This window comes from Myotis lucifugus, unplaced genomic scaffold, assembly GCF_000147115.1.
Source record: "Myotis lucifugus unplaced genomic scaffold, Myoluc2.0 scaffold_5, whole genome shotgun sequence".
NCBI classification, from domain to species: Eukaryota; Metazoa; Chordata; class Mammalia; order Chiroptera; family Vespertilionidae; genus Myotis; species Myotis lucifugus.
The window spans coordinates 5,904,688-5,931,793 of NW_005871053.1; the positions used below are offsets into that span (position 1 = coordinate 5,904,688).

Below are 27,106 nucleotides of genomic sequence, written 5' to 3' on the forward strand. Positions count from 1 at the left end.
TCCACAGCCTAGACAGCTACAACCTTCCCTCCAGTGTGGGAGCCATGGGCAGGGACAAAATCAGCATCTGTCTGTGCACACGTGCTTCACTACTGGAGAGGCTACTCATGAGTCCAGACTGTATCCTATTTATTCTCTGACTCAGCATGATGCTGTCAACAACAGTTAAATGGAATCAACATGAAATAAGCAACAATTCCTGTAACAATGAGTGGTTTAGGTATTATTTTATTTCTCCCCAGCACATTTTAAAAATCACACATGGGCATTTGCTTATAGAACAGTACAGTCTAGGAAAAGCAATAAAAGGAGAATGCAAACATACACTGGAAGCACAGTAGATAGACTATGTGTGGAGCCCTTGTGGAAAACAGTATGGCTCAGTCTGAATTGACAAAGCTATGTTGGAATTTCTCTTCCCACTACATACCCACTTTTAGACTATAAACGTAAAGAGAAGAATTGTTTGTATGCATTAGTTACAGCAGTATAATGGCTTACATACAAGTGTTTATCCACATGTAGTTCCAAAAAGATTACTACAGTACTGGCAGTAGGAAGAATAGGTACTGCCTTGGAGGAAGACTCAGGATAAGATAATTATTCAAGTCAAGTTGCATCAGAGCCAAAGAATTTCATAGGCTTAGCAAAAAAGGACAAAAAATAAGAAATATAAGCTACACATATTTCTTGTAAGATTTATCATTGTCCAGGAACATAAATATTCATTATTCTGAAGGCACTATCACACAAAAAAAGGACTAACACAACATAAAAAATAGGACACACACCCCCTACACACACACACACACACACACACACACACACACACACACACACGCTTGCTCCTCAGGGAGCTGTGTAAGCAAACATCAAAGAGCATGATGTGGGTCTCTCAGGAACTAAATATGTCACACTCACCAAGCCACATCTGAGGGCTACTAATTTGGAGCAGTAGAAATGAAAATATAAAACTGAAAATACATATAAACCCCATCAACTGAATAGATGTGGGAGTACAGATGCACCATACAATTAAATATGCTAGAACGGGTGATCCAAAGCACTGTGGAAAGAATTTTCAGTGTTTCTACATACCAGTACTTAATTCCTGACATGTTCTTAAAGAGGAAGAGCCCTGAACTGCTAAACAATCTCTGTCTTTTAAAGACTCTCTCCCACTCATTTTAAATAATGGCTATTTCATGAAGAAAAAAAAAATCTCAACAAGGCACTGTGATCTTTTGGGGATATTCTTTAAGTAGGTCAAAAGATAATTATTTATAGAAATTGAACACCAGTATAAGCATTTCATGTCCTTTGTGTATGTGAACAAGACTATTTGAAGGGTTAAACAAATGTTTCATAGGGAGCTGATGTTGAAAAACACTGCCAATATTAAGCCTTAAACACAAGCATACATGACCCTGACCGGGTGGCTCAGTTGGTTGGAGCATCATCCCATACACTGAAAGGTCACGGGTTCCATTCCTGGTATGGCATGTACCTCAGTTGCGGGTTTGATTCCCAGCTGAAGTATATACCTAGGTTGTGGGTTCAATCAATTGCTGTGTCTCTCACATCCATGTTTCTCCCTCCACCCTCCTCTCTAAAATCAGTAAACATATCCTTAGGTGAGGATTTTTTTAAAAAAAGCATTATGTACTACTTAGAAATCCACACTAAAACTTTTTTTTTCCCTTTTCTCTCTTAACTTTGGAAGTTCAGTCTCTGAAAAATGTTCCTAATGATAATGTTTTTCATTATCGTTCTAGAGTGCTCATTCTTTGTGAATCTTCCAAGATTCAAATGGGGAATGCTTCAGATTCACTGGAGACTAACAACCTCCTAGGAATATAACACTGATCTAAAAAAGAATTAGAGATAAAACCTACCTAACAATATACTCAGCCATAAATAGAAAGGGATTTAGTTATATTTAGGTTGCACTTGATTATGCTTCATTAATAAAATGATAAAAATTAATTTTGTTTTCAAAATTAGTGAAATCAGTGAAAATATGAAGATGAAAAAGTAAACCTAGAAGGAAAACCCATATGCATACAGAACAACAAACAGCTTTGCACTCCCGTTGAAGAAAGAAAACTCTCAGACCCAGGTCCATTTTATTAATAATATAAGTTTCTACAATCTGTTGACATTACAAGTAGTTTTTACAGTTAAATTTCATACTAAAGACAAACACTGTTTGGCTTAAGAAGCAAAAGCTGAGTAATTCACATCCTCCATGTCAGACACTGTATTTCAATAAAAAATCTTTTATGCTTTCTGAATTTTAGCATCAAAGTATGTGTTGTTTCTCTTTTAGGAAATTGAAATTTATAAATAAAAATTTAATGAATATACTGTCACGTGGCTCATTTGGGAACAGGAAGCCTTGGGCAAAGCGAAGCGTCTATAACTTATGAAGCCAAAGGCGATTCTGGATTCTCAATCCTCACTGGCACTTGCTACTTTTGGCTTTTATCCCCACCATGAGCTACGCCCTAATTAAAATCAAAGTTGCCAAATATTCAGTGGTAAACAAAAAACTATTAAAGCTGTCTTTAGTTCCTGTCTCAGTGTTTCTTAAAATGTACATACGTTTTCCACAGTCTTCCATTTTGGCTGCCGCAAGCACCAGCACATGCGGTTTGTGAATCAATTCCTAATACATAACCATTTGTGTTCCACATTTATGTAGAATAGATGCTCGGCAAACCCAGCCCCATTTGAACAGCCAAGATTACACGCTTCAGCTTGGGACTACAAAGCTTCCCTGCTCAGCAATGGGTAAGAAGTTGTAGTTACAAAAGAATAAAACAAAGGAAAATCTCTGGAGCCAGCATGCACAAAGGCATTTTAAAAAACGCAAGCTAGGACTTCGCAGTTACTGGGAATAATCTGCAAAAGAGGTTTCCTCGGAGCCATCTGTATCTGGCATAGGGTACACACTGATGGACGCTCACCCGTTACATTTGTTTTCCAAAATACAGAAGGCTTCCAGCTTCATAAATAACTTTTAAGTAACTGTACTATACATAATAATGTAAGCATTTAGGAAGAAAACTCAATTCCTCATAAGAGGAAAGAATTTAATCCTCCTCTTTGTAGTAATATGCTGGGTACAATAAACTTGTGGCTTTTACAATTCTTACTAAACTAAAAAAGTTCAAGTAACTCCGCACAGGACTAAATTCACTTATGTACTGTAAATTGCACCAAACATTAAGGCAAGTTACTCTAAGGGTCAATAAAGCCTGTTCATATTGAGTCTTTAGTATTCAATGTCATTTCTCACTAGCAGCAAGTACCCATTCCCACTAAAACCCCAATCCAAATGTGGTATCAATCAAATAAAATGTTAGAAATATGACTAAGACAAGCCAGTGTTATGTGGTACTGAAAACCAAATACCGAATTTAAAATTTTAAATAAACTCATTCAAAATGAGTTAGGAAGCCTCACAATGTTCTCCAGGCTTTAACTTTTATGAGGCCATTTTCAGATATTTCAGAAATACGAGGCAAGGTTTAAGTGCTTCTTGAAGTCAAGAACTTAGCTCTCCACACACGTAAGTATATGCAGTGGCACCTCTCAGAGCTGGGTATGAAAGTGGGAGGTTTTCTGATTTACTAAATCAGAGTGAAACTGCACTGATGAGTGCTCCTGTGTTTCAAAATGATCCCAACTACAAAACGTGGTCATCACTATAAAATCGACTGGGGCGTTCTGCAAACATGGGAGAAGGAAAACAAAGACATCAATCACTGATTTCCACAAGGTTCATGTAGAATAGTGAATACAACAATTCCAGGTGTTGCATTTATAGTTTCCTAATATCAAATACAGAATTTCTGAGGTTGTTGAAATCTGAACTCCCTGGGAAAGAATGCTATAACAATCACATGCAAAAAAAAAATTGATCTGCTTATGAATCTGTAAGTTTTATTTAAAAAAAATTACTCACAAACATGTATACACTCCAGTGAGATATTAGTATATTAAATTTTACATTTTGATTACCAATTAGAGAAATCACCTTCATGAATAGATGCATTTTATAAAGCTGATATTTTATTATAATTCTAGAGGCAAATAAAATGTAATTTCCTCATCAAGTATCCAACTATTTCAAACATTAAGGGCTTTAAGCACAGATCTGCTGGAAATTTTATACTTAAAAATAAGTCACCAATGTAGAGAGGCAGCTTCAAATATACCAATATTTTGTTTTTGTTGTTAAAGTAATATTTAATTTTTATTTGCTTACAGATTAGTTTGAGGCCAATTTTATTAATTAAAAATTATTTATCATCTTGAAGTCTTAAAAATACCATTTTGTCAATTTTTACTTTTCTGGTTAAGGCTACTTCAGATATAAAATGTATCAAACTGCCCAAAAATACTCTGGAGCTGTTGCTACATAGACAGACAGTGTGTCCTTTTACAGGCTCATCTGCATTTTGACCTACATTATCTGACCAAATATTAATTTTAAAAAATTATCAAAAGTTAGGTATTGCATTAAGAAAAGAATCCATCTCAAAATGTGAATCATGAACTTTGACAGTGATTCAAAGTAATCATTTCATGTATTTTAATATCCAGATTTGAATGTAAAAATGTTTGCTAAATGTGATTAATGTCCTATTATTTAAGAAATATGATATTTCAAATTTTTGATTATGCTATGTGTATTAAAACATTAGCTTTTTAAAATTTAGGTTAAACCAGTAATTCAAAAAAGGCAAACCATTATTAAAAACTAAACTGAAACTTTACTTTTACATGAAAATGTATCATGTTGTTTGGGTTAATTGGAAAAAAAACAGATTTATCATTGAAACTTTTGAGGCTTTCATATTCAATAGCTAAATGATAACTGTGTTTCTTTAGCCAAACAATTCCTCGAACTGGAGATATTAAATGCAAGGAGTCTTCCTTCTTTCCTGTTGCAGCTTCTGCATCTCAGCAACAGGAATGTGAAATTACAAACATTAGGATTCTAAGCTGATTAAAGGCATTCATTTCATGGTAAACCTATTCTTCACATACAATGAGCAATAAGTCAGCTTTTCTTATAAAACATATTATGAATGAAATAAGATATAACAATAGGTTATCTCAGTGATACAAATACAACTCATACTTCAGTAGAAACAGAAATATGGAGAACAAAAACACGTCCCCAAACAGAATAATTTGTATATTGATGATTTAAAGTTTTATAATTGTATACTAATTAAAAAGAAAGGGTAGACCAAGCACCTTACAGAACTGAGAGCATCCCAAGTAACAGACTGCCAAATTTGTTTCACGAGTATCCTCCCTTAATGGCCTATTCACACTAGAATGCACTCAACCATACATGTGCATCACTCCTCAGTGGAATTCTTCCTAAGATATCTGCTTCCCAGATATGTTGTTTTTAAAAAGAGGCTAGGTAAGCAATAGATAACACTAAAATCTGCCTTTGTTAAGAAGAAACATCAATACAAAACAGCTGGCAGCATCTTCCTCTGACATAACAACTGGCAGACTTGTGCTGCCTTACTAAAATCTGAAATGATAACCAAATGAGAGAGACTTAGGAATACCATCTGTCAATCCACAAATGCAGAAACAAAACAAATTACAGAATGAAACAAACTTATGTTAAACCAACAAACAAATGTAGCCAAAATATAGTCCATGATATATATGATTACTGGCATAACCATAGTTGAAGACTTTAAAAAAAAGTGACATTTTTTCATAACAACAGTAATGGATTTATAAAAGGTTTCTGTTTCCAAAGATGTTATTGGGGTCCACATATTCCTTGACAGACTTCAGCATCCCAAAGCCGACATCAGAGATACTTTCTTTTAGCCATTGCTTCCGTAACTTGCCCACTGAAAAAAACAAAATAAAAAATGCTTCAATATACACTGTGATGCTGGGAACCGATCAATCTTGTGACCACGAATGAACAAACACTGTGTGATAAATGCTTTTATTCAAAAATGAGAAATGTTTTGCTTTATTTGATTTATTGAGCCCACCAGACTATCAAGCTCATTAAGCCCAATGTATTCCCAGGGGAGGCCTGTGCTCCACAGTGTCTCCTTTTTCTGTAAACTATGAAATGAAGATGAAGAAAGCTTGAACTGAAATTATGGCCCATTTTACAAATAACAAAATGAGAAAAAAATGCATTTCAAAAGAACCAACCTCCTGTCTTAAAAACCAAAACAGCCAAAGTTTCAGAGAAAATGAAGTTAACTCAAGAAAAACATCACATTCAGATGAATCTGTTGGGTATAATATAGCAAAAATGACAGACTACATATTCATAATATTTCAAGGAGAACAAAAGCTTTAAAATTTTTAAGAAAATTTGAACCCTGGGTTTTAAGGAAAAACAATCTGGTTATGAAGCTTTTCCATTTGCATTTTATTTCCATATTATTAAATAAATATGCATGTTTACTTTTTCCCATTTTTTCCCCAAATTAGCGATTTCTTTAGGCACTAAGTAAATCAAACATCTAACCCATTTTAAATTTAGTCTTTTGCTTTTACCTACTGGATAATGCTCCCCTTCTTTGTTCTTGGTCTAATTTTTTTCTGAGAATAATGAAATAATATAATGGCTAGCAGCATAAATCATCTTTTAAAAGGTATTCCATAAAAAACATAACCTTTCTAAGTACAACTTTTATAAGAAAGGATTTGTACTAAATCTGTAAAATAATTCTGAAATGTCAATTTGCTTTAAAAAGCAAAGCAATCTGCTGACTTATCTATGGTGAAATGAATAAATCTTTTAATTTACGGATAGGACTATTTGTGGCTAGCACTTTTCAAATATATTATTATAATAACTGAATTCAAATGGTCATTTTCCAAAAATGTTCATTACTGATCCAAAGTCATTAACAGTGATTTAATTGGCCAACAGAAACGGGAAACCTTTCTTCATTAAAGTATTCAGCCTGTCATTCTAAAATGCACTCCCATTTATCAGGCTACAGTGACACACCATAGCATCTGCCTTTTGGAAACCTTAATGCCATTTCAAGCTCAATTCAAAGCATCTTTTGTGCCCAGTTCTCCAGGAAACCATCAAAGTGTCATTAAAACAACAAATAACTTGATATCCTCAGAAAGCAAAATATTTCTACTTAGCTTCTAGAAATAAAAAAGCATTGCTGGTGTTAAGATGGGATAAAAGGAGGTACAGAAGGAAAAAAATCTTAAATTCAAAAAAGAAAATTTTTGTTTAAAAGAGCTCTAACATTAGAAACCAAACAGTACAAATTCCTATTCATGTAATCTCTACTACCTAAAAGATGTCCTATTGGGTCCTCCTACTATCTCCCAAAGGGACTTCAGCCTCAGTTTTCTCATCTGCAAAGGGATTAAAATCTATAGTCTTTTTCACCTCAAATACCCTCTGATTTTAATAACTTAAAAAAAGTTACAAATCAGTTATTTCCAGATTTGCTCCAAGGGATTAAAAAAAAAAAGCAACTACTCTGTGAGTGGCAGAAGTAGCATTATTATACGCTCCCCACACTGAGGCAGCTCAGCAGAGGGGTGAAAGCAGTCACTGCCAGTCTCCACTGTTATCTGTAATATAGTTTCACTGAATGTGTCCTGTGGTTATGGATCTAATTGTCCTGAAAAGACTGCAAACAACTGCTCCAACAAGATGGAGCACATTAGAACCTCAGCAGGATGCCCAACAGCTAGCTTGTCTGCCTGGTTTTACACCTCTAGTAATAATGCAATTCCACAAGGAACTGAACCATCATTTGAGAAGCCACCCAACAGCCATTGCATATTTAATGAAGTCGCTCACCAAGCGCTGGAAAACAGAAGGTGCTTGGAGTGCATCATTAGTTCTGTCAGAAGGATAATTTACACATCTATCTTGTCAAATTTTCTATGGTTTATACTTTTACAATAATCAATCTAACATACATTTGATTAGTGGACTAGAAAGTTTATAAAAAGGCAGTACAGTCAGCATAGCTGTAGCCCCTCATAAACATATTTAATAAAAGAATTTAACCCCTTCATGGCAGAGGTCTGTGAGCGTCTTCTGTCAATGATAATAGAATTTGAACTGAGATCAGAAACCATGGCTTATGCAATTAAAGGGACTAGGAATCTTTTTAGTTTTGCTTAACAATTAAGTCTACTACAATGTAGGATTAAGTGTCCTAAAAATACAATTTAAGTAAAAACGTTCAATGATTCTTTGTAGTAAGACAATTACTGGAAATAGTCTTTATAAAATTCTAGAGAACCTTCTCTGGCTCAGATGAGTTAATAAATTAAAACAACAACAACAAAACAGCAAAGGCTCTAATCCAAAAGAGGGATCATACTTCAAAGTAGAGGATTTTTATTCTAGAGCTAACCAACAATAATAATTATGCCATTTGTACAATCTTTATTTGTACTGCAAGGCATTTAGAAATTAGCTGACTATACTGATCTGGACACATGAACACACTTGTGCACAACTCTATAGTAGCTTCTTAAACATTTGTAGAGCTCATTTTCAGACATAGAAATGATACTCTGTCCTTTATGTAGCATGTCATATTGGAAGAAGGGATAATCTCTATATATAAAAGCCTAAGCGACTGGCTAACAGGCTGGTAGCTATGATGTGCACTGACCATCAGGGGCAGATGCTCAATGCAGGAGCGGAAGCCACAGGCATGGAAACATAGAACAGACTGATGAATTTCCGAGGGAAGGGGTTAGGTCAGCCGTGGGCAAACTACGGCCCGCGGGCCGGATCCGGCCCGTTTTAAATGAATAAAACTTAAAAAAAAAAGACCATACCCTTTTATGTAATGATGTTTACTTTGAATTTATATTAGTTCACACAAACACTCCATCCATGCTTTTGTTCCGGCCCTCCGGTCCAGTTTAAGAACCCATTGTGGCCCTCGAGTCAAAAAGTTTGCCACCCCTGGGTTAGGTGGAAGGGTGGGAAGAGATTAACCAAAGATCTTACTAGAGGCCCGGTACACAGATTCATGCACCAGTGGGGTCCCTCGGCCTGGCCTACAGAAATCGTGCCGAAACTGGCAGTCCAGCATCCACCGAGGGGCCCCGGATTGCGAGAGGGTGCAGGCCAGGCTGAGGGACCCCACTGGTGCACAAATCTGTGCACCAGGCCTCTAGTAGATTAATAAAAATAGCAAAAATAGGTCCCTCAGGACTGAAACATTCCTTGTATGTATAGTTACCCATGAAAAGGCATGTGTACATTCAGATCACATGAAGCTTAATGCTCTTTGCAGACCAGTATTATCTGATGTAGGATATTCACAACACTGACTCAATTATATTCCTTTAACTTCTGATTTTCTAGAAGTATAAACCTAGCCTGAGAGTCAACACTGGAGCTACAGAAAGCCAATTCCACCACCTCTGTAAACAAGATAGGGATCCTGTATTCCACAGCTCATAATTATTTTAAATATATAATTCCCAAAGTACTTAAATCAGGCACTTAAGAGTCGTACAAGCATTTTAAAGATATAAAAAACATAAGCCAGCCCAATACTAAACAAAATAGAAAATAAATGGGGGAAATCCTTTATCTGCTTAAATTAAAAGTGGAGTTCACTTTTTTATCATTTAATTTCTGATAATGTACAGACTGTATAAAACAAGCATTTTGTGTTCTTCCACAATATACAATACATTTTTAAGTACTTATTTTTGGAACAGAAAAGACGAAGTTTTTGGGGATACTAAAATCAGAGGCTCAACAATCCTTTTTGGATGCTAACATCTCCAAGAAATAATGCATTTTGTGGTATGATTAACAGCATAAAAGAAGGAACAAATATGTGTATGTAAGGTGGGAGTGGAGTGGGTAGTGAAGGTGTTATGTGTAGCCAAGCCATCAAAAATTATCTAGAACTACTCTTTGTGTTCTAAGGGCCTGAAGACTTAGCAGGAACTATGCTATAGTCCTATCTTAAAAGTGATAATGTTTCTTCAGAGGGGTCACAGGTCTCAACCTAAAAAGAGGACTTAGTTGTCCATTTGTTTGTGCAAAGCACATTTTGTGCATTTGATTTTGGTGGAGGTACATGCTAAATGTTAGCCAAATGAGAGATGCTAACACCCAGCCTTTAAAGGCGTATGAAATGGGATTATGACTATTCATGAGTCTAATGCTTAAGGATACTTAAAAGTCATGTTTGACAAGATGACAAATTCATGAATACTATGTTAACAAAGCAATTAATATCTGATAATATTTTTCTCTTATTAAATATTTAAAATGTCAGCCCTGGTTGGTTGGAGCGTTGATTGGAGCATTGTCCCGATGCACCACAGTTATCTATAGCGTATTTCTTCTTATTGCTGAGTAGTATTCCATGGTACGGACATACCACTATTTAGCCATTTACAGTAGTCTCCCCTTACCCTTGATACAGATCCCCAATGGAAACCTGAAACCATGGGTAGTACCAAACGCTATGTATACTATGTTTTTCTCTATACCTACACACTGTTTCATTTAAAGGAAACACTTTATGGCTTCTCTTTGGCATATCTGGGTTGCCAGCATCACTACTCTTGCACTTTAGGGTCATTTTTAAGTAAAATAAAGGTTACTTGAACACAAGCATTGTGATACCATCACAGTCTACTCTATCTGATAACTAAGATGGTTAAGTGACTAATGGGCAGGTAGTATATATAGTGTGGATCCACATCCTGGCCAGGATGGAGCATCATGCTACACAGAAGAGCCTACCATTTAGAACTTATAAGTTGTTTATTTCTGGAATTTTCCATCTAATATTTTCAGACCATCAATGACCTTAGGTAACTGAAACTGTGGAAAGTGAAGCTGTGGAAAAGGGGGACTACTGTACTAGATGAAGGCATCTGGGCTGTTTGGGGCTATTATTAGTAAAGCTGCTCTGAATATTCATGTACAGGTTTTTGTTGTGGACATAAGTTTTCACTTCTCTGATATAAATTCCCAAGAGTGAAACTGTTGGGTAGAATGGCAGTTGCATGTTTGATTTTATAAGAAACTGGCAAACTGTTTACAGAATGGTTGTGCCACTTTACATTACTATCAGCAATGCATGATTGATCTAGTTTCTCCACATCTTCCCAGCATTTGATATTGTCACTATTTTTTAATTTTAGCGTTCTGGTGGGTGTTTGCATCTTACTATTGAGTTCTGAGAGTTCTTTATATATTATAGATATAGGTATTGCGTTGGATATGTGTTTGCACATATTTTCTCCCACTCTGAAGCTTATTTTTACATCTTCTTAACAGAGTCCTTCACAGAGCAAACATTTTTAATTTTGATAAGATCCAATTTATCAAATTTTCCTTTAATGAATTGTACTTTTGGTTAGCAGTTTATGAACTCTGCCTCACTCTAGATCCTAAAGATTTTCTCCTGTGTTTTTTTAAAAAGTTTTATTTTATGTTTTACATTTAAGTCCATTATCTATTTTGAGCTAATTTTGGTATGAGGTCAAGGTTCTTGTTGTTGTTGTTGCCTATAGATGTTCAATTGTTCCAGCACCATTTGTTGAATATATGCTTTTGTACTTTTGTCAACACTTGGACATAATTGCGTGGTTCTATTTCTAGGTTCTCTATTCTGTTCCATTGATCAATGTGTCTTTCCTCCAATACCACATAGTCTTGATTACTGTACTAGTAGCTATGTCTTGAAATCAGGTATATTGATTCCTGTGCCTTTTATTCTTTTTTTTTTTTTTCAAAATTGTTTAGCGGTCTAATTCCTTTGCCTTATTATGTAAATGTTAGAATAATCTTGTCTATATCTACTAAAAACACTGCTGAAATTTTGGTAGGAATTGCATTAAACAGACAGATCAATCTGGGGAGAATGGATATCTTTACTATGTCCAGTTTTCTACCAATCCAGGAATATAGTCTCTCCATATATTTATATCTTCTTTGATTTTTTTCATTAGCACTCTATAATTTCCAGAATACAGATCTTGTGTTTATTTGGTGAGATTTATGCCTAAGTATGTATATATTTTGTTAGATTTGTGACTATTTCATTTTCTTTGAAGCAACTGTAAATGGTATTGCAAATGGTATTTTAAATTTCAGTTTCCGTATGTTTGTTAATATGTAGAAATGTGGTTTTTGTGTGTACTCTTGTATTTTGCAATCTTGCTGAGCATTTTTTGTAGATTCTTTGAGATTTTCTATGAAAACAAACATATCATCTATAAATAGCAACAGTTTTATTTCTTCCTTTCCAATCTGTATGTCTTTTATTTCACAATACAGGTTTTTAACAAATGGCCTCAGAACTGAACTTTTGCTCATTCTTTTGAACAGTCTCTTTTTACTTTTAAAGTTTCTGATACTATTGGATTTTATTAAGATTACACAAAATAGCTAAAAGCAGATGCTCCATAATTATCCTCTGAACAGCAGTAAATAATTCTGGTTAGGTAAAGACACCAATATTTAAACTAAGACTGATAAAATGTAATCAAGGCTTTTTACTTCCCGACAAGGACTTAGGTTTAATTTTTAGCAAATGAACAACTTAAAAACTTAAGTCATAAATTGAAATTAAATATGTGGCTGACATAAACTCTGCTGTTTAAACTGACCAGCTCGTCAGTTACAAAAACAAGCACTATGAAGATTAAGTTAAGCAGGCTTTATATTTCCTATAGCCTCCAGTTCCAGACTACATCTGTTTTCTTTGATACACAAAACCAGAGTTAAAATAGCCCCATTTATCACAGCATGATTGTAGGCAGACAAACCAGCCTGTCTGTTTCCAGATAGTGAAAGCAACTGTTATTAATCACAATTACAGGCCAAACCTTCTAAGAGAAATTGCATCAATATTCTCACAACCCCCAGCCCTCCTGCTCTTGAACTCAAAAATGGTACTGAGAGTGTCACGACTCTGCCTGAAGGTCAGTAAATAAAGATGCTACTATGAGGTAAACTTGAGTTTTAAGTTCAGGATGCAAATAAAGGAAAATCTTTTTAATACATAAGTAATCTCTCAAAATCTCTATTATTAAGTTTAGCAGGACAATTAAACCCACTCTTTAAAATTTATATAAAAAGGTTTCTGCTTTATGAATCTATACTGAATAGCACAGGATATTTGAAATTTACAAATTAGATGATTAACTTTAACCAGAAAAGCATTTATGAAAATAGATATTTTTTCTATGCCAAATTTTGCAGTCAATAGTGTGAAGGAAATTATTTCTTTCAAACAGATTTTAACAGAACTTCCTATAGAGTGAGACCAACTGCAGTTTATGGATAAAAATATGTTAAGACAATTGTTGAATCATATCCCTTGAATTTGGAACTTTTTCAAATAAACTGTAACCCCTTCCTCAGTGGTTAGGGGGAGGGTTTAAGAATACAAACCATATACTAGACTTACTGGGGTGAACACTTTGTAAGTTATATAAATGTCTAATCACTATATTTTACACCTTAAACTGATATAATATTATATAAAAAACATTTTCCCCACAGTTCTTGATTTCTTTTGGCTACACGTTTTAAAAAGTACGCACTCACTCACAAAACACCCAAACATCAGGAATTAGAAGAGCATAAAACATGGAGCTTACAGGCTTGAAAGAATACACAGCCTTCAGAACAAAACAAAACGAATCAAATACTGACAATTTCTTTGTTCAAAACACAGATATTTTATTTTTAATGCAATTCAAGTTTTTGGTGTTTTCTTTTAAAACACTTTAGGGACAGAAACGAGGCTTCTTGTGTTGCCTGAGACAGAGCCTGGCTTCTCTTCTTTGAAGGCCTTTTGCAAAATACAGATGCCAGCATTCACTGGCCTCGATGTTTACCACTATCACCACCCCCCCCCCACACACACACACCCGCCATCTGTAAACACAACATCTTGGCCCACCCTGGGGACAGCTGGCAGGGGCTACAGAGCATCCAAGATCTGACTGATGTTAGTGACCAACTCCTGTCGCTTTTCCGAGATGAGCTTCTCTTTCTTGAGCTTGCCAGCCACCAGCTGCTTACCTTCCATCACTGACTTCAGCACCAGCTCCTTGACCTGGGTATCCAGTTTCTGCATTTCTTTTACATGGTTGCACAGGTCAGAGCACTGTCTTAGGCCTGGACTGTGGCAGAGCAATCTCATGGGTCAAGGCCTTGTATTCCATCTCCAGGCTCTTCTTGCCACTGTTGAGGGATCATTTATACTTACTGATAGTCCCGTCAATGTACCGGTAGAGACCTATTCTCTTATTGACCATGGTTAAGACCTGCTCTGTGACGCAGGCCACCTTCATCCTGGCTTCTTTGGTCGGGTCCCTTGTGATGGAAAAGCAGTCTGATGTAGCTCCTGATTGTGAAGAACAAGAGGCAGAAATGGCACCACCAGCAGGGGCTCCTGCAACATGAGCACCTTGTTGAATGTGTGTACTATGATGTCCCGGATGTTCTGTTTTACCAGATTTTTCTTGTAGGCAACAATCACAGGGCAGCCAAATGTGCCCAAGTAGGTGTAGTACAGTTCATCTGGGACACGGCTGATTTCTTAAGGACTGTCAACTTGGATATTCCTTTGGGCATAATCTCCACAGTCAGAAAATCTATCGCTTGCTCATAAAGTAGCTGGTCCACAAACCTCATCTTCAATGCATACTCCAAATCATAGCTTGAGAGGTTGTAGTCATCAATGTAATGGGTCTTTCACCCAACAAAAGAGGGAAGCAAGGCTATATTTCTATCTCCATGGAGTCATCCAAAATAAGGACGTGGCTAACGAAAACAATGCCAATCTCATCCTGGTAATAACATCCTGGGCATCAGCAGGGAGGATGGTCTTAAAAGAACGAATGGAGGATAAACCACTCTCTGGCTATCTCTGGTCATCATAGTGTGGAAAAGGCCCCAAGTACAGCCCGGTGTGCTTCAAGTCCACATTTGCTTCTGCAGCAATATTATCCCAGTGAGAAACCTTAATGAGTTGCATCATGCTGGTGATAATAAGGAAAGGGCTGTTGTTCTCATCATGTACTTGAATAGCATCCTGACTATAGGCAGGGGTATCTCTAAAAGGTCCATAATCTAGGAGGTTTTCAAACCATGTGGAGTTCCCCAACTTGGTGTACCTCTTAACATTTTGGGAGGCAAACTTCACATGCATTGTGTCTTTGTTGGATAGGGAGTGTACAAATAATGGTTGGCCTCAGACACCACAAACTGTTTTCTCTGATTGAGTCATCTGGGTTGAATATGGCTGGAGCACATAGGTATAAACTGTTTCCACAATGACTGAAATCTTGGCCCCAGATCAAATGCACTGGGAGCTTCACCATTAAGAATCTCCACTTTTACCCTTAACTTTGGTTTCTCGTACTTCCAGAGTTGTTCTCTTCCTCACCATTTCCCCTCACATATAGACAGAGGTGCACCAGCTGTGTTTTGAGCTCTGGCTCCGAGGCCAGAAGAAAGGAGGCAGCGTGAGATGTGAAGCTGTCACTTGGGTGCATCAGAATCACCTTGGCAGTCACCGTGTCCAGGTGTCTGCTCAGGTCCATTGTGCACTCCATGTGCTTGCTGACCAGTGGCACCTAAGAAGTAGGAGCAGAAGCAGGCGATGGCAGGGACCTCCATAACCAGGTGGAAAAAATTTTTTTTTAGTTTTTCTTCCCAGACCTTTTATTTCAAGCTGAGTAACACATAAATCTTTAATGGTCTTTAGTTTTTCTTTTTCATTTTTTGGGGGGAGGGGAGGACGCTGCCCACAAATTTTTAAAAAATATATTTTTATTGATTTCAGAAAGGAAGGAGGGGAGGGAGGGAGGGAAGGAGAGAGAGAGAGAGAGAAGGAGCGGGAGAGAGAAACATCAATGATAAGAGAGAATCACTGATCGGCTGCCTCTTGCATGCCCCACATTAGGGATCGAGCCCACAACTTGGGCATGTGCCTTGACCAGGAATTGAACCGTGATCTCCTGGTTCACAGGTCAGCATTCAACCACTGAGTCATGCTGGCGAGACTATTGATTTTACCTTTTTTAAGAAACTACTGTTTTTTAAGCACCTACCATATGCAGTACACCTTATGCTTTACATACATTATCACATTTAAGTCTTACAATAATCTATGATGTAGGTACTATTATTCCTGTTTTGCAGATGGGAACACTTCAGCTCCGAGAAGTTATTATCCTAAGGTCACACAGCTAGTTAAGTGCAGTGTCAGGAGTCAAATACAGATTTCATTTCAAAGCCTCTGTTTTTCCCCTATGGTTATAAACCTCTCAAACTTTTATTTGTTTTAAGACCAAGTTTGAATGGAATCTTACATACATAATGCCCCCATGGAAGAACACTAAAATGCTGGTGTTATACAGTAGAGATAGCACATTATTTTACCTTACTTTTCTACTGAGTGACTATTAATTCTCTTACCCAGAAATATTATGGATTAATTGAGCCTTTCCATGATTAGACCCTATAATCAATCAAAGCCAGATTATTAAACATTTGAAACTAAATTAGCAATGAAACTAATGTCATTCTAATATGAAAGATTCAAAGCTATATGATAATTTGAAAACTTCCTCAATTCTGTAAGCATTTAGCCACTCAACATATTTATTGAGCATCTACTACATAAAACAGCCACTGTTCTAGAGACTGGGGAACACAGTGATGAACAAGATAAAGTTAATAACCTCACTGAATTTATTCAAATGAGTAGCACAGAAACTATGCAAAAGATCAGGGAAGACACTTCTAAGATGGTGGCATTTTTCTCAGAGATGAAAATGAAGGGGAATGCAAATATCTGGGGGGACAGGGGGGGCAAGAGAAAGAATATCAGAAGAAGAGGGAACAAATAGCAAAGGCTTTGAAGGGTTGATATGTCTGAGGAGTAGCAGGAAGGCCAATACTACTAGAGGAAAAAGGTAATAAGAGAAGAGGACTGAGAGAAAGACACACCATGTATAGCCTTGAAGGTTCTGATAAGGACTTTGTATTTTGTTCTGAATGTGAGGAGGAAACACTGAGTTTTAAGAAGATCCCTCTGGCAGCAAGAGCAGCAGCAGGAGAGGCGCAAGAGTGGAAGCACAGTCAGGATGCTGCTGCACTAACCCCGTGGCAGTGGTAGCTGATGCCTTCTGGGACTTGGGAGTCAGTAGCATACAGATGGTGTTTTAAGTCCTGAGGTGATCACTAAGGGAGTGAATGAACACACAGAACAAACTGGCTCAGGGCTGAGCTCTGGGGCACTCCGATGTTTAGCAGTTTAGAAGATAAGCTAGCAAAGCGAAAACATCTCCATTTTCCCAGCACATATGAAATACATTTTGTATTCAGGTTTTAGTTTCTTCTTCTAAGCAACAGATGAAACTAGGTAGTTTAGTTTGTTTCCATGCAGTCATATTTTTGACTGCACAGAAAATTTGAATATGAGAAATATGAGAGAAATAAAGGATTTATATTTAAATGAGGCAGAACTTCTTGATACATTAATATGCAGTAAAACCTTGCTACCTTTGAGTTAAAAATTTCTAAAAATAAATTATTTCATCAAAGTTGAGAGTCTTTGGGGGTATAGCTCAGTGGTAGAGCATTTGACTGCAAAGTTGAGAGTCTTCAGCAAATAAAGGCCTAATAAGCCTAGAATCTGAAAATGCACATAAATTATACAAGGAGTTTTATTTTAACAAGCTCTGACCTGCACTTGTCTTATTATCTGCTACTGCCGACATGTTAGAAACCTACAATGAGGAAGTATAAAAACAACCAGAAAGTCAAACTGACTTATGTGCAAGGACTTAGAAAACAATAAAATATCTATGATGAGGAAATTAAAATTGTTAATTCATTTGTTTTAACATCTAAAGCAGGGCAAGTAAACTAGTGTCAAAATTAAAAAAAAACAAAGAGGTTTTATATTTTAAAAGAAAAACAGTAATGTTTAGTATTTTGTTTCCTATACTTTTAAAATTGTGTCTCTTTTCAAAGGCTGTTCATTTCACTTTTTAGCTTTTTACCTATTTTCACTATTTTAGGCTCTTAAGCAAGAGAACAGGGACACTGAAGCATGAGGACCTGAATTGAAATTCAACTTCTATCACTCATAATTATTGTTCAGGTCTTTGGGCAAATTACTGTACACTGTACACTCAAGTGTTTTAATCTCTCTTCATTTGAAAGACAGAAATAGTATCTACTCTATAAGCATTTCAAGCAGAATTAAGGGAGATTTATGCAAAACACCTGGCAAATATTTACAACTTTATAAATGTTAATTCCTTTCCCTAGTCTATCTCCCTTCTCTTCACTGTTTCAACATTTGTAGCGTTTACATGTTTATTAAAGTTACCTCTTTGAGTGCTTTTCAAGGAAAATGGGAAACTTACCTTGTGGTAAAGTGGTAATGATATAATCCAGCCAGCTTTGATCAGTGGCCTTTTGAGTGTTACAATATTTTATTTTACTAGACTGTAAGATTTTTCAGAGAAATAATCACTGTATAATTCTTTGAAACCCTATTGCCTAATGGACCAATAATATTTATAATCTGGAAAGCACACGACAATATTAAAAAGCAGAAGAGATAGCTACTTCTAAGAAAAAAATGTAATGTTAGATAATGCTAAATGCTATGGTGAAAAATCAAACAGGGAGAGAGGGATATAGAGAATCCAGTGCAGGGGTAGGAGCTGAATTTTTAAATTTAAATTTAGAATTTAAATTTTTAAATTTGTGGTTATTTTTCCTTATGTTCCTCCCTAAAAATATTTTTACATTTAAAACCTAAATATATCTATTTTTCTAAGCACCACATTATATTGAGAGATATACTCAGAACAAATTTCTACTAAGGGGGACAGGTGGATAACTTCAAAAATTACAATTTTAATGATCGAATAGCCACTGTCTCACTCTTAAAAAACTGCCTCATATACCTTTATAAACTAGTACTTAGGTAGATATACCCTAATTTTTATTAGTGATGTGATCAATTCTTTCATAAAATTTAATATTTACCACAATGGTCACCAACTAACAAAACAGCATTAAAATTTTTAAAAAAAATTCTTCGCATCCTATCTTGATTAATTTATTGAATTCAGGGTGGGCAGAAAAACAACTCTTCAAAATATGGTATAAACTGATGTCCAGTTACATTTCAATAGTAGCTGAAAAACACTTACATTGTTTTTATTTCTTTCCCTTTAAAAACTTTTGCTGCAATGGTCAAATATCTGTGAGGCAAGCTAGGTGGTCTTAGCGAACATGAAGTTCCCTGAGAACTCAGAAGGCTGTTTAGGTTCATATCTAAGCAGGCTTATCAAATCAAACTTCTGTTGGCTACTGCCATACCTAGACTACCTCAGTGACAGACACAATCTTCCAAGAAATTTCAAGTGCTTTCATATTATTTATATTATGACTCTCCTGGCATTCTACCAAATCAAACGTTTTTTACATTAGGAATATCAGAAATTTACATGAGGAATAACAACAACAAAAAAATACCTCCGTGGTGATGCGATAGACTCCCTCCATTAGCGAGGATTTCCTCTCTAGCAGCTGCCTATATTTGGAAACAATACAATAAATAGATTTCACACTTTGAAGTGAGCGGAAGATCCAACTCCCAAAGGAGGCACATATTTTCTGGGTGAAATGATAAATCAGAAGCCTCGTTATCCTTTCTGCATTTTTTAAAGCAATTAAAATATATAGCCTAGCTTTATAGTTTTTTCCAGTAAATGGTCAAAATATCTGCAATAGTCACTTCCAGATTCTAGAAAAGAAAAAAAGGCAAAACAATCAATTTTGCAGCACTAAGTTGTTAATAATGAAAAAACGTTTTGTACAGACAAAACCAGGTTCTACTCTGGTAACATCTCACTCTACCAATAAATAATAGTAACTAACATTTCTTGACTGCTTATTGTATGTCCAGAAAAGCACTAGGCAATTTACCTACAATAACTCATTTATTTTTTATCATAGTCTTATGGAATAATTACAATTACTCATATTTCACAGTTAAAGAAAACGAGGCTTAGATAGTTAAATTATTGACCTAATAGCATACATTGGGCATTAGACTCAAGATTACTTACAAAGTTATCAGGAATCAACCATAAAAGCCCTTATGGGGCAAATTACTTGTCATACCTACTGCTATTTAAGGGTGCAAAAAAAACCACCTTCCTTTATCCTCCCAACATATTAGGTCCTGACTAGGCTCCTTATAAAGCACTATGGTGAGAAACATAAAGGCTTAAAGCACAATAAAGAATCACTGAAGTACGGGGTGAAAAAAGAGTAAAGAAACTGAAATTATATTCAATTCATGAGAATGTAATAGCAATAAAGTGAAATATCTACATGGCCTTGAACCTCTCAGAATTACTCAGGTTGTACAAACCATCAGGGAGGTAGGCCAGGGTAGAAAAGGGTCCATGTGGGACAGATAGCAAATATCTCGTTGCAAAGTAATTTATAAGAACCCTCATCACTTAGCATTTTTCAAATGAATCATAAATATGGTATGATTTATGCTCTAAGAGATTATATCTTCTAACAAATTATTTTAAATAAAATAATAACTACTTAAAATTAGTAACACTTAAAGAATGGCAATTTGGGCTGTGAAGGAAGGAATAATTTCACTCTTTAGTACTATAGGGAAGGAGCACTGGCCAGACAGAGGGCAATACAAAAACATTGAAAGGTTAAAATGATGGAAAAGGACTTGAACTTTTGAGGGTGATGGGTATGTTCATTATTTTTATTGGGATGACGATTTCACTGGTGTACGTAGACATAAAAATTAATCAAACTGTATTTGATTTACTTTATTTCAATTTTACTTCAAAAAAGTTTGGTTGGGGGGAGAGGCATAGGCAGGAACCAACCAAACCCTATCTATGGTTTGGGTCTAAAAGTGTCCACTGAAAATCACCTTGTAGTTTTATCTTTGGTAGGCATATAACAGAGTTCAAACTCTGGGACACCTGAGGTTTTGACAAACCTCAGTGTCTTCCCAGTTCATTTTTCTAGTCTGTTTCTTAAACTCTAGGCATACTTGTAACAAGAAATATTGACCATCAAACAGAAGGTTTTATAAAAATTAGAGGCTTAAGGCTATTTAAGAAATGTAGTAAAACTGCTAGCGAATGAACCTCAATGGCCTACATACAGCTTTAGCAAACAAAGTATAAACCTAGAATAAGGATATTATAGCAACACAGACCAAAAGCATTAGGGCTGCTGACCTCAATAGCCACCATCTGGAGATGAGTGGGCTGCCACAGTGATATCAAGGATTCCCCTATTCTGTTGTTATTTAATTTCACCTGGTATTATGTACTATAAGTAACAATAAAAAAAAATCACGAGCTACAGAATATTAATTTTAGAACATTGTAATATATGTATAAAAGATTAATATTAGACTCAGTATACAAACCAGTGCAATAAATATGCTTCTCATTTCTATGGGATATCAACCAGGTAAACCACAAATGATCAAAGAGTCTAATTAAAATTTATAAATTGATGGCAAAGATTATCAAAATTAATAAAAGAATGTAAGAGCTATATTGATGTATGCAAAATTACCTCAGTTTGGTCAAACACAGTCAATGGATCACTTATTCCCCTGTAGTTAAAGGCAAAGTAGAAATAGATACATGCACCTGCATCATAAGTCTGCGTCACCCTAAAAATCAAACAGACAGAATCACAAGGCTTTAGTTGAGTGAAATCAGACTTAATGCCTGGAAACTTAAAGGCAAGATATCTGAATGATTTGCTTAAGCCATAATCTCATTCTCTACCCAGACTCTTACTCCACGGAAGAAATTCAGATTGGCTGGACAAAGGATATACAGAAACTATTTGTACTATTTTTACAACTTTTTTTTGGTAAATCTGGATTATTATCCCCCCAAAATTTAAAAATTTTAAAGCAATGTAAATGTTTCTCCAATTAGCCTGAAATAAATAAAAACCCCACCTCCTTAGAAGCGATTTTTTAAAAAACAATATATTGTAGCTAAAAGCAGCCCAAAACAAACTAGCTGGAACTTTGTGATCCACTGTAAGTCTTCTAAACTTCCTCAAAATTAACAGAAATAAGTATGAGACCTTAAAGCCAGGCATAAAGAGAAATGTACAAATACCAAAAATAATCAGACTAGATAAAAAATACATCTTCGCTAAGTTCACATTTAATAATTTGTAAGGACTCTGAAAACAAACTGAATTGTACAAATTGTATATACACACACACACATATCCTATATAATAAAAGCGTAACATGCTAAGTGTTTGACCGTTTGGTCAGCCGCTGGACCAGTCGCTATGATGCGCACTGACCACCAGGGGGCAGATGCTCTGACCGGTAGGTTAGCTTGCTGCTGGGGTCCGGCCAATCAGAACTGGGCAAGAGGGCCAGACATGCCCTGGAGCCCTCCTGTGGTCCCTCCCCGGCCGGCTAGCCCCCATTGAGACTGGGCAAGATGGCCCGATTGGCCTGATTGCCGGCCAGGCTGAGGTACCCAACCTGTGCATGAATTCATGCACTGGGCCTCTAGTAAATAAATATACATACACACATATATCTGGGCTTTCAAAATGCAAATAGGTGAAGCAATTAAAAGGGAGCTAAGGGAATCATAGTCAAATCTCTGAATACAATTCACAGAGTTCCCACAAAGAATTTAACAGGAGGAGGGAATACTCTTCTTACTACACAATACAACAGAATCTAACCTAAAATTTTAATGGCCTTTTAGGCCAAATATTAGGTGCCTCAGAACAGAAGAAATGAACTATTTAACAATAATACTGTCAATTTGCCAGCTGTGTTTCTCTTCTAGTGTTAATTCACTCTCATAAAAAAGAGTGAAAATATTCCCTTGAATATTTTCATTTTAAGTACCAGATTTACAAAGTTTAAGAAAAACTAGAGAACCATTTTAACTATGATGGCATTATCATTTCGAATAATCAAATTTAAATAAACTTCAAGGAAACAGGAATGAAATTAGTTTATAGCAAAGTAAAATATACATCATTCGTGAGAATAGTTAACATCAATAAGTAGAAAATGTAACTAAAAATTAACAGAGTATTGCCACCTTCCAACAAATACAGGATCAATATTACACAGTTCAGTTTTCAGTGGATAAGAGGCTTCTAAAGTCAAAAAAGGGCTGGATTGATCAGTATTTCAAAGAAAAACAAAGTAGAAATAATGGAACACCTTTTAGAAAACTTCAATTTTGGTCCATTTCAGATAGTGACTCAGATCTAACACCTTTTAATAGATCAATTCTATCACTTAAGATAAGTTAAACACTAACTGCTTCCAAAATCATCTTGACAAGTGATACTGTGGCTGCCAGTCATTCTACTATTCTTTAATTTCTAAAAGTGTTTGTGCTGTACACTTTTTGGAGTATTTTAAGTTGTCAGATTCCCTGGCTAGGAATTCCTTTCCATAAAACTTCTTCAGAAAATTTAGGGCTGGAATTTCTATTCCAGTAGACAAAGTACGTTTTAACAGACGGAAATGAGATGAACTCAATAAATGCACCTTACAGCTAAATTATTTTCCTTGGGATCTTTAATTTCAATGATATCTATAATTATTTTTAATTATTTTTTCTTTCTTAATCTTTATTATTATTAATTATTAAATAGTTTTAAAAATCTAGTTTAAAAAATATACCTCATACATTTACTTTCAACACAGAATAATCTCCTTGTCCACTATTAAGCAGTTCAAATCAAACTGAAGTCAAATTCTTATTAAATGCTAGTTTAATCAAGTATGAACTAGAAAAACTATATTTAAAATTCCTATTTATCAAAACCATTCAAATAACTAGACTTTGCACATTCTAAACTTTGATAAGATAATCACAGAAGTTGAGCATTTAAGCCTTTCAAAAGATTATTTCTATAAAATCAGCTACTTAATGACATATGGCCAATGCAGTCTAGTATATCAATTCTATCTACCTACAATACATAATGAATATCCTTATGTCTTGTGAGTACCTTCTGAAGAACCAAGACTTAGGTGTTGTCATAGATAGCCTAAGGCAGGATACTTTACTTCCCAATCACTTTCAATAAGCAGTGATTTATCACAATGATATTTTCATAATGGAAAGAGAAGTCTCAAGAGATATTGAATAGAGAGGTCGGGCAGAAAGAGAAAGGAGAGATAAAATCTGTTAAGTTGCCACTGGACAAGACAAAAAATAAAAATTCCTTAGCTATACAGTAATAGATTCTATAATTTTAACTGTTTCAAATTTTACTGATAACAAATGACTTTTGAATTATTAGGCCTGGTTTATTTTTAGCAGTATAATAACAGGCCTGAGAGACTAGGTCAGTGATGGCAAACCTATGACACGCGTGTCAGAGGTGACACGCAAACTCATTTTTTTGGTTGATTTTTCTTTGTTAAATGGCATTTAAATATATAAAATAAATATCAAAAATATAAGTCTTTGTTTTACTATGGTTGCAAATATCAAAAAATTTCTATATGTGACACGGCACCAGAGTTAACACATTGCATACCGCATAGAAATTTCTAAGACATACGCCAGGGACCGCACGTTTTTGGGCAAACTGCACGTTATTTAAATCATCATAATGCACTTTAGGTGTTGTTTTTCAATAATTATAACATTTTTATTTACAAAAACAATTAAACAATTAAAGTTCCTAGTACTTTTTTAACGTATGGTACTGCGTAAAACATTTTCCTCTATGAAGAGGGACCAAACAAAAGTTACATAAGTATCTAGATTCGCTCCTTTTTCCATGGGAGTGAAAAACGAGAACACTCATGAACGGTCCTTAACAGATGGCGCGCGAAACATGAGAAAACTCCTGAGCGGTACGAAACGTGTTAAATTAGGGTTTTTCAAAATGTTGACACGCCCAGCTCAAAAGGTTCGCCATCACTGGACTAGATTGTAAAGAGAACAATAAAGTACAGCAGGTGCTCATACAACATTTCATTCAATGTTGTTATAACATTGACTAGAGGCCTGGTGCATGAAATTTGTGCACAAGTAGGGTCCCTAGGCCTGGCCAGCTATCAGGGCTGATCTGCAGGGCGACCGGGGGGCCCCCACTGGCACCCACCTTGGCTGGCCTGGCACCACCCGCTCACCAGCCCAGCCTCCCCACCCCCACCGCCACCGCCTGTCCCCTCCCTCTGTGGGGTGACAGGTGGGGCAATCAGGGAGGAGGGGCGGCCTGCTTTGGCTGGCCTGGCGCCACCCGCTCGCCCACCCCACCCCCCGCCACTGCCACTGGTTGGGGCCTGCGGGCTGGGGGCAGCTCCTGTGTTGAGCGTCTGCCCCCTGGTGGTCAGTGCATGTCATAGTGACTGGTCGATTTGCATATTAGGCTTTTATTATATAGGATGAGATGCCTGATGAGATGTAGTAGGAACTTAACTCTTGTTTCTATCAATTAGCCTAAGGTAAAATTAGTTTCATTATACATCGTTTTGCTTAAAGTCATAGAACCTGTTCACATTATTAAGGATTTATTGTATCAACTTGGGTTGATAATATAAATTTATTTTTCTTAGACTTTAAGACAAAAGTTGCATTTTTAAAGATGACTCCAAATTTTTTTTACAAGTACATTCTTACACCTCTATTTGGGAAGATTCTCTCCAAGATCAGTCACTACGCCATCAGTAGCTTTGCTATAAGCCTTGTACATAACTAGGCCCTCTCTTTTCCTTTTCTTCAGATATACCAAATGCCCAGCCAATAAGCTCTAAACCTACATTTTTAGGTTTCACTTCTTTGACTCTACCCCAAATACACATGTTCTACATGTTAATACACAGATTTGACTGGTTGCTTCCTGAAATGCTCTTCAAAGCCTCTATCGCATCAGAAGCAGAAAAGACTATCCTGATTTACATGAACAGTTAATGTGAGAAAGGTGCTTTTTTTACATGCCCTGTTAGGATTTTACTTTCTTACCCAGCAGATGCACAATTTATCAAATTCTAAAAGACATCTGTTTCAATGAGAGAAACAGCAGAACCAAGAAACACAATATGGCAGTAGGGAAGTATAAGATAAGAGGATGTAAAGAGAAGACAAAAAAATGTCACAGAAGAGATAGCAGTTTAAAGAGTACAGAAGCATTTCTAGTCTTGCAAAGCAAATATATGCAAATTATCATGCTATATCAAAATATTAAGACAATAACAACTAAATGCCTTCATGAGGACTTGTCTTTGGGAAGTTAAACAAAATATCCAAAATTCCCTTTATTCTCATTCCAATAACATTTTAGAGAATTTAAATGCTCAGTTCAATCTAAATATATTTAATCTTCTAGTGTTTACACAGAAAATTAATATCAAAAGATTTAATACAAAATATCCCTTCTCAAGAAAACCTTCATCGGGGTTGCTGCTATTTAACAAAGAGAACAAGATCTTCAGTTAAACATGACTCAATACAGGGCATAAATATCCAATATGGAAGACACCAGCCACACGTGTTTTAAATTTAAATCATTTGAAATTAAATAAAATTTAAAATTCAGTTCCATTCACATTAACCACATTTCAACAGCTCAAAAGCCACATGTGCCTGTGGCAACCATTCTGGACAGGGCAGATACAAAACATTTCCATTAATGCAGAAAGATCTATTGGAAAGCAGAGTTAATCTTCATTTGGATCTTTTGCTCCACTCTTTCCTTAATTCCACACACATTCATTTAATCAACAATTGAGAAAATGTTTAAAGTGCTTTTTCTTTATTGAAGAACTATGTTGCCTGTGTATGTAACTTATAGTTCCCTGACACACTCTCTCTCTCCCTCTCTCTCTCTCTCTCTCTCTCTCTATATATATATATAATTAACCATACCCTGCTACGCTTCCCATTGGCTAATCAGGGCGATATGCAAATTAACTTCCAACAAAGATGGCGGCCGGCAGCCAGGCAGCTGAAGCGAGCAGGAGGCTTGCTTGCTCCAGTGATGTAG

The 27,106-nt window shown here is 35.9% G+C and overlaps 1 protein-coding gene across 3 annotated transcripts in view; it reads right to left on the reverse strand.

Annotated features, from left to right (window-relative positions):
* Nucleotides 1-2,107: 2,107 nt before the first annotated feature.
* AGPS (alkylglycerone phosphate synthase) overlaps nt 2,108-27,106 on the reverse strand; it is a 124,113-nt gene continuing 99,114 nt past the window's right edge. The window contains exons 18-20 of one of the 3 annotated variants that reach the window (XM_006083078.3): nt 21,671-21,770; nt 19,571-19,628; nt 2,108-5,897 (exon numbers count right to left, since the gene is read on the reverse strand). In XM_006083078.3, coding sequence (XP_006083140.1) covers nt 5,776-5,897; nt 19,571-19,628; nt 21,671-21,770 — 280 coding nt within the window. In that variant the 3' untranslated portion in view covers nt 2,108-5,775. Of the gene's footprint in view, nt 5,898-13,928; nt 15,643-16,915; nt 17,255-19,570; nt 19,629-21,670; nt 21,771-27,106 lie in introns of those variants that run through there. The other 2 variants (XM_023744539.1, XM_014467649.2) reach the window with 2 other exon arrangements.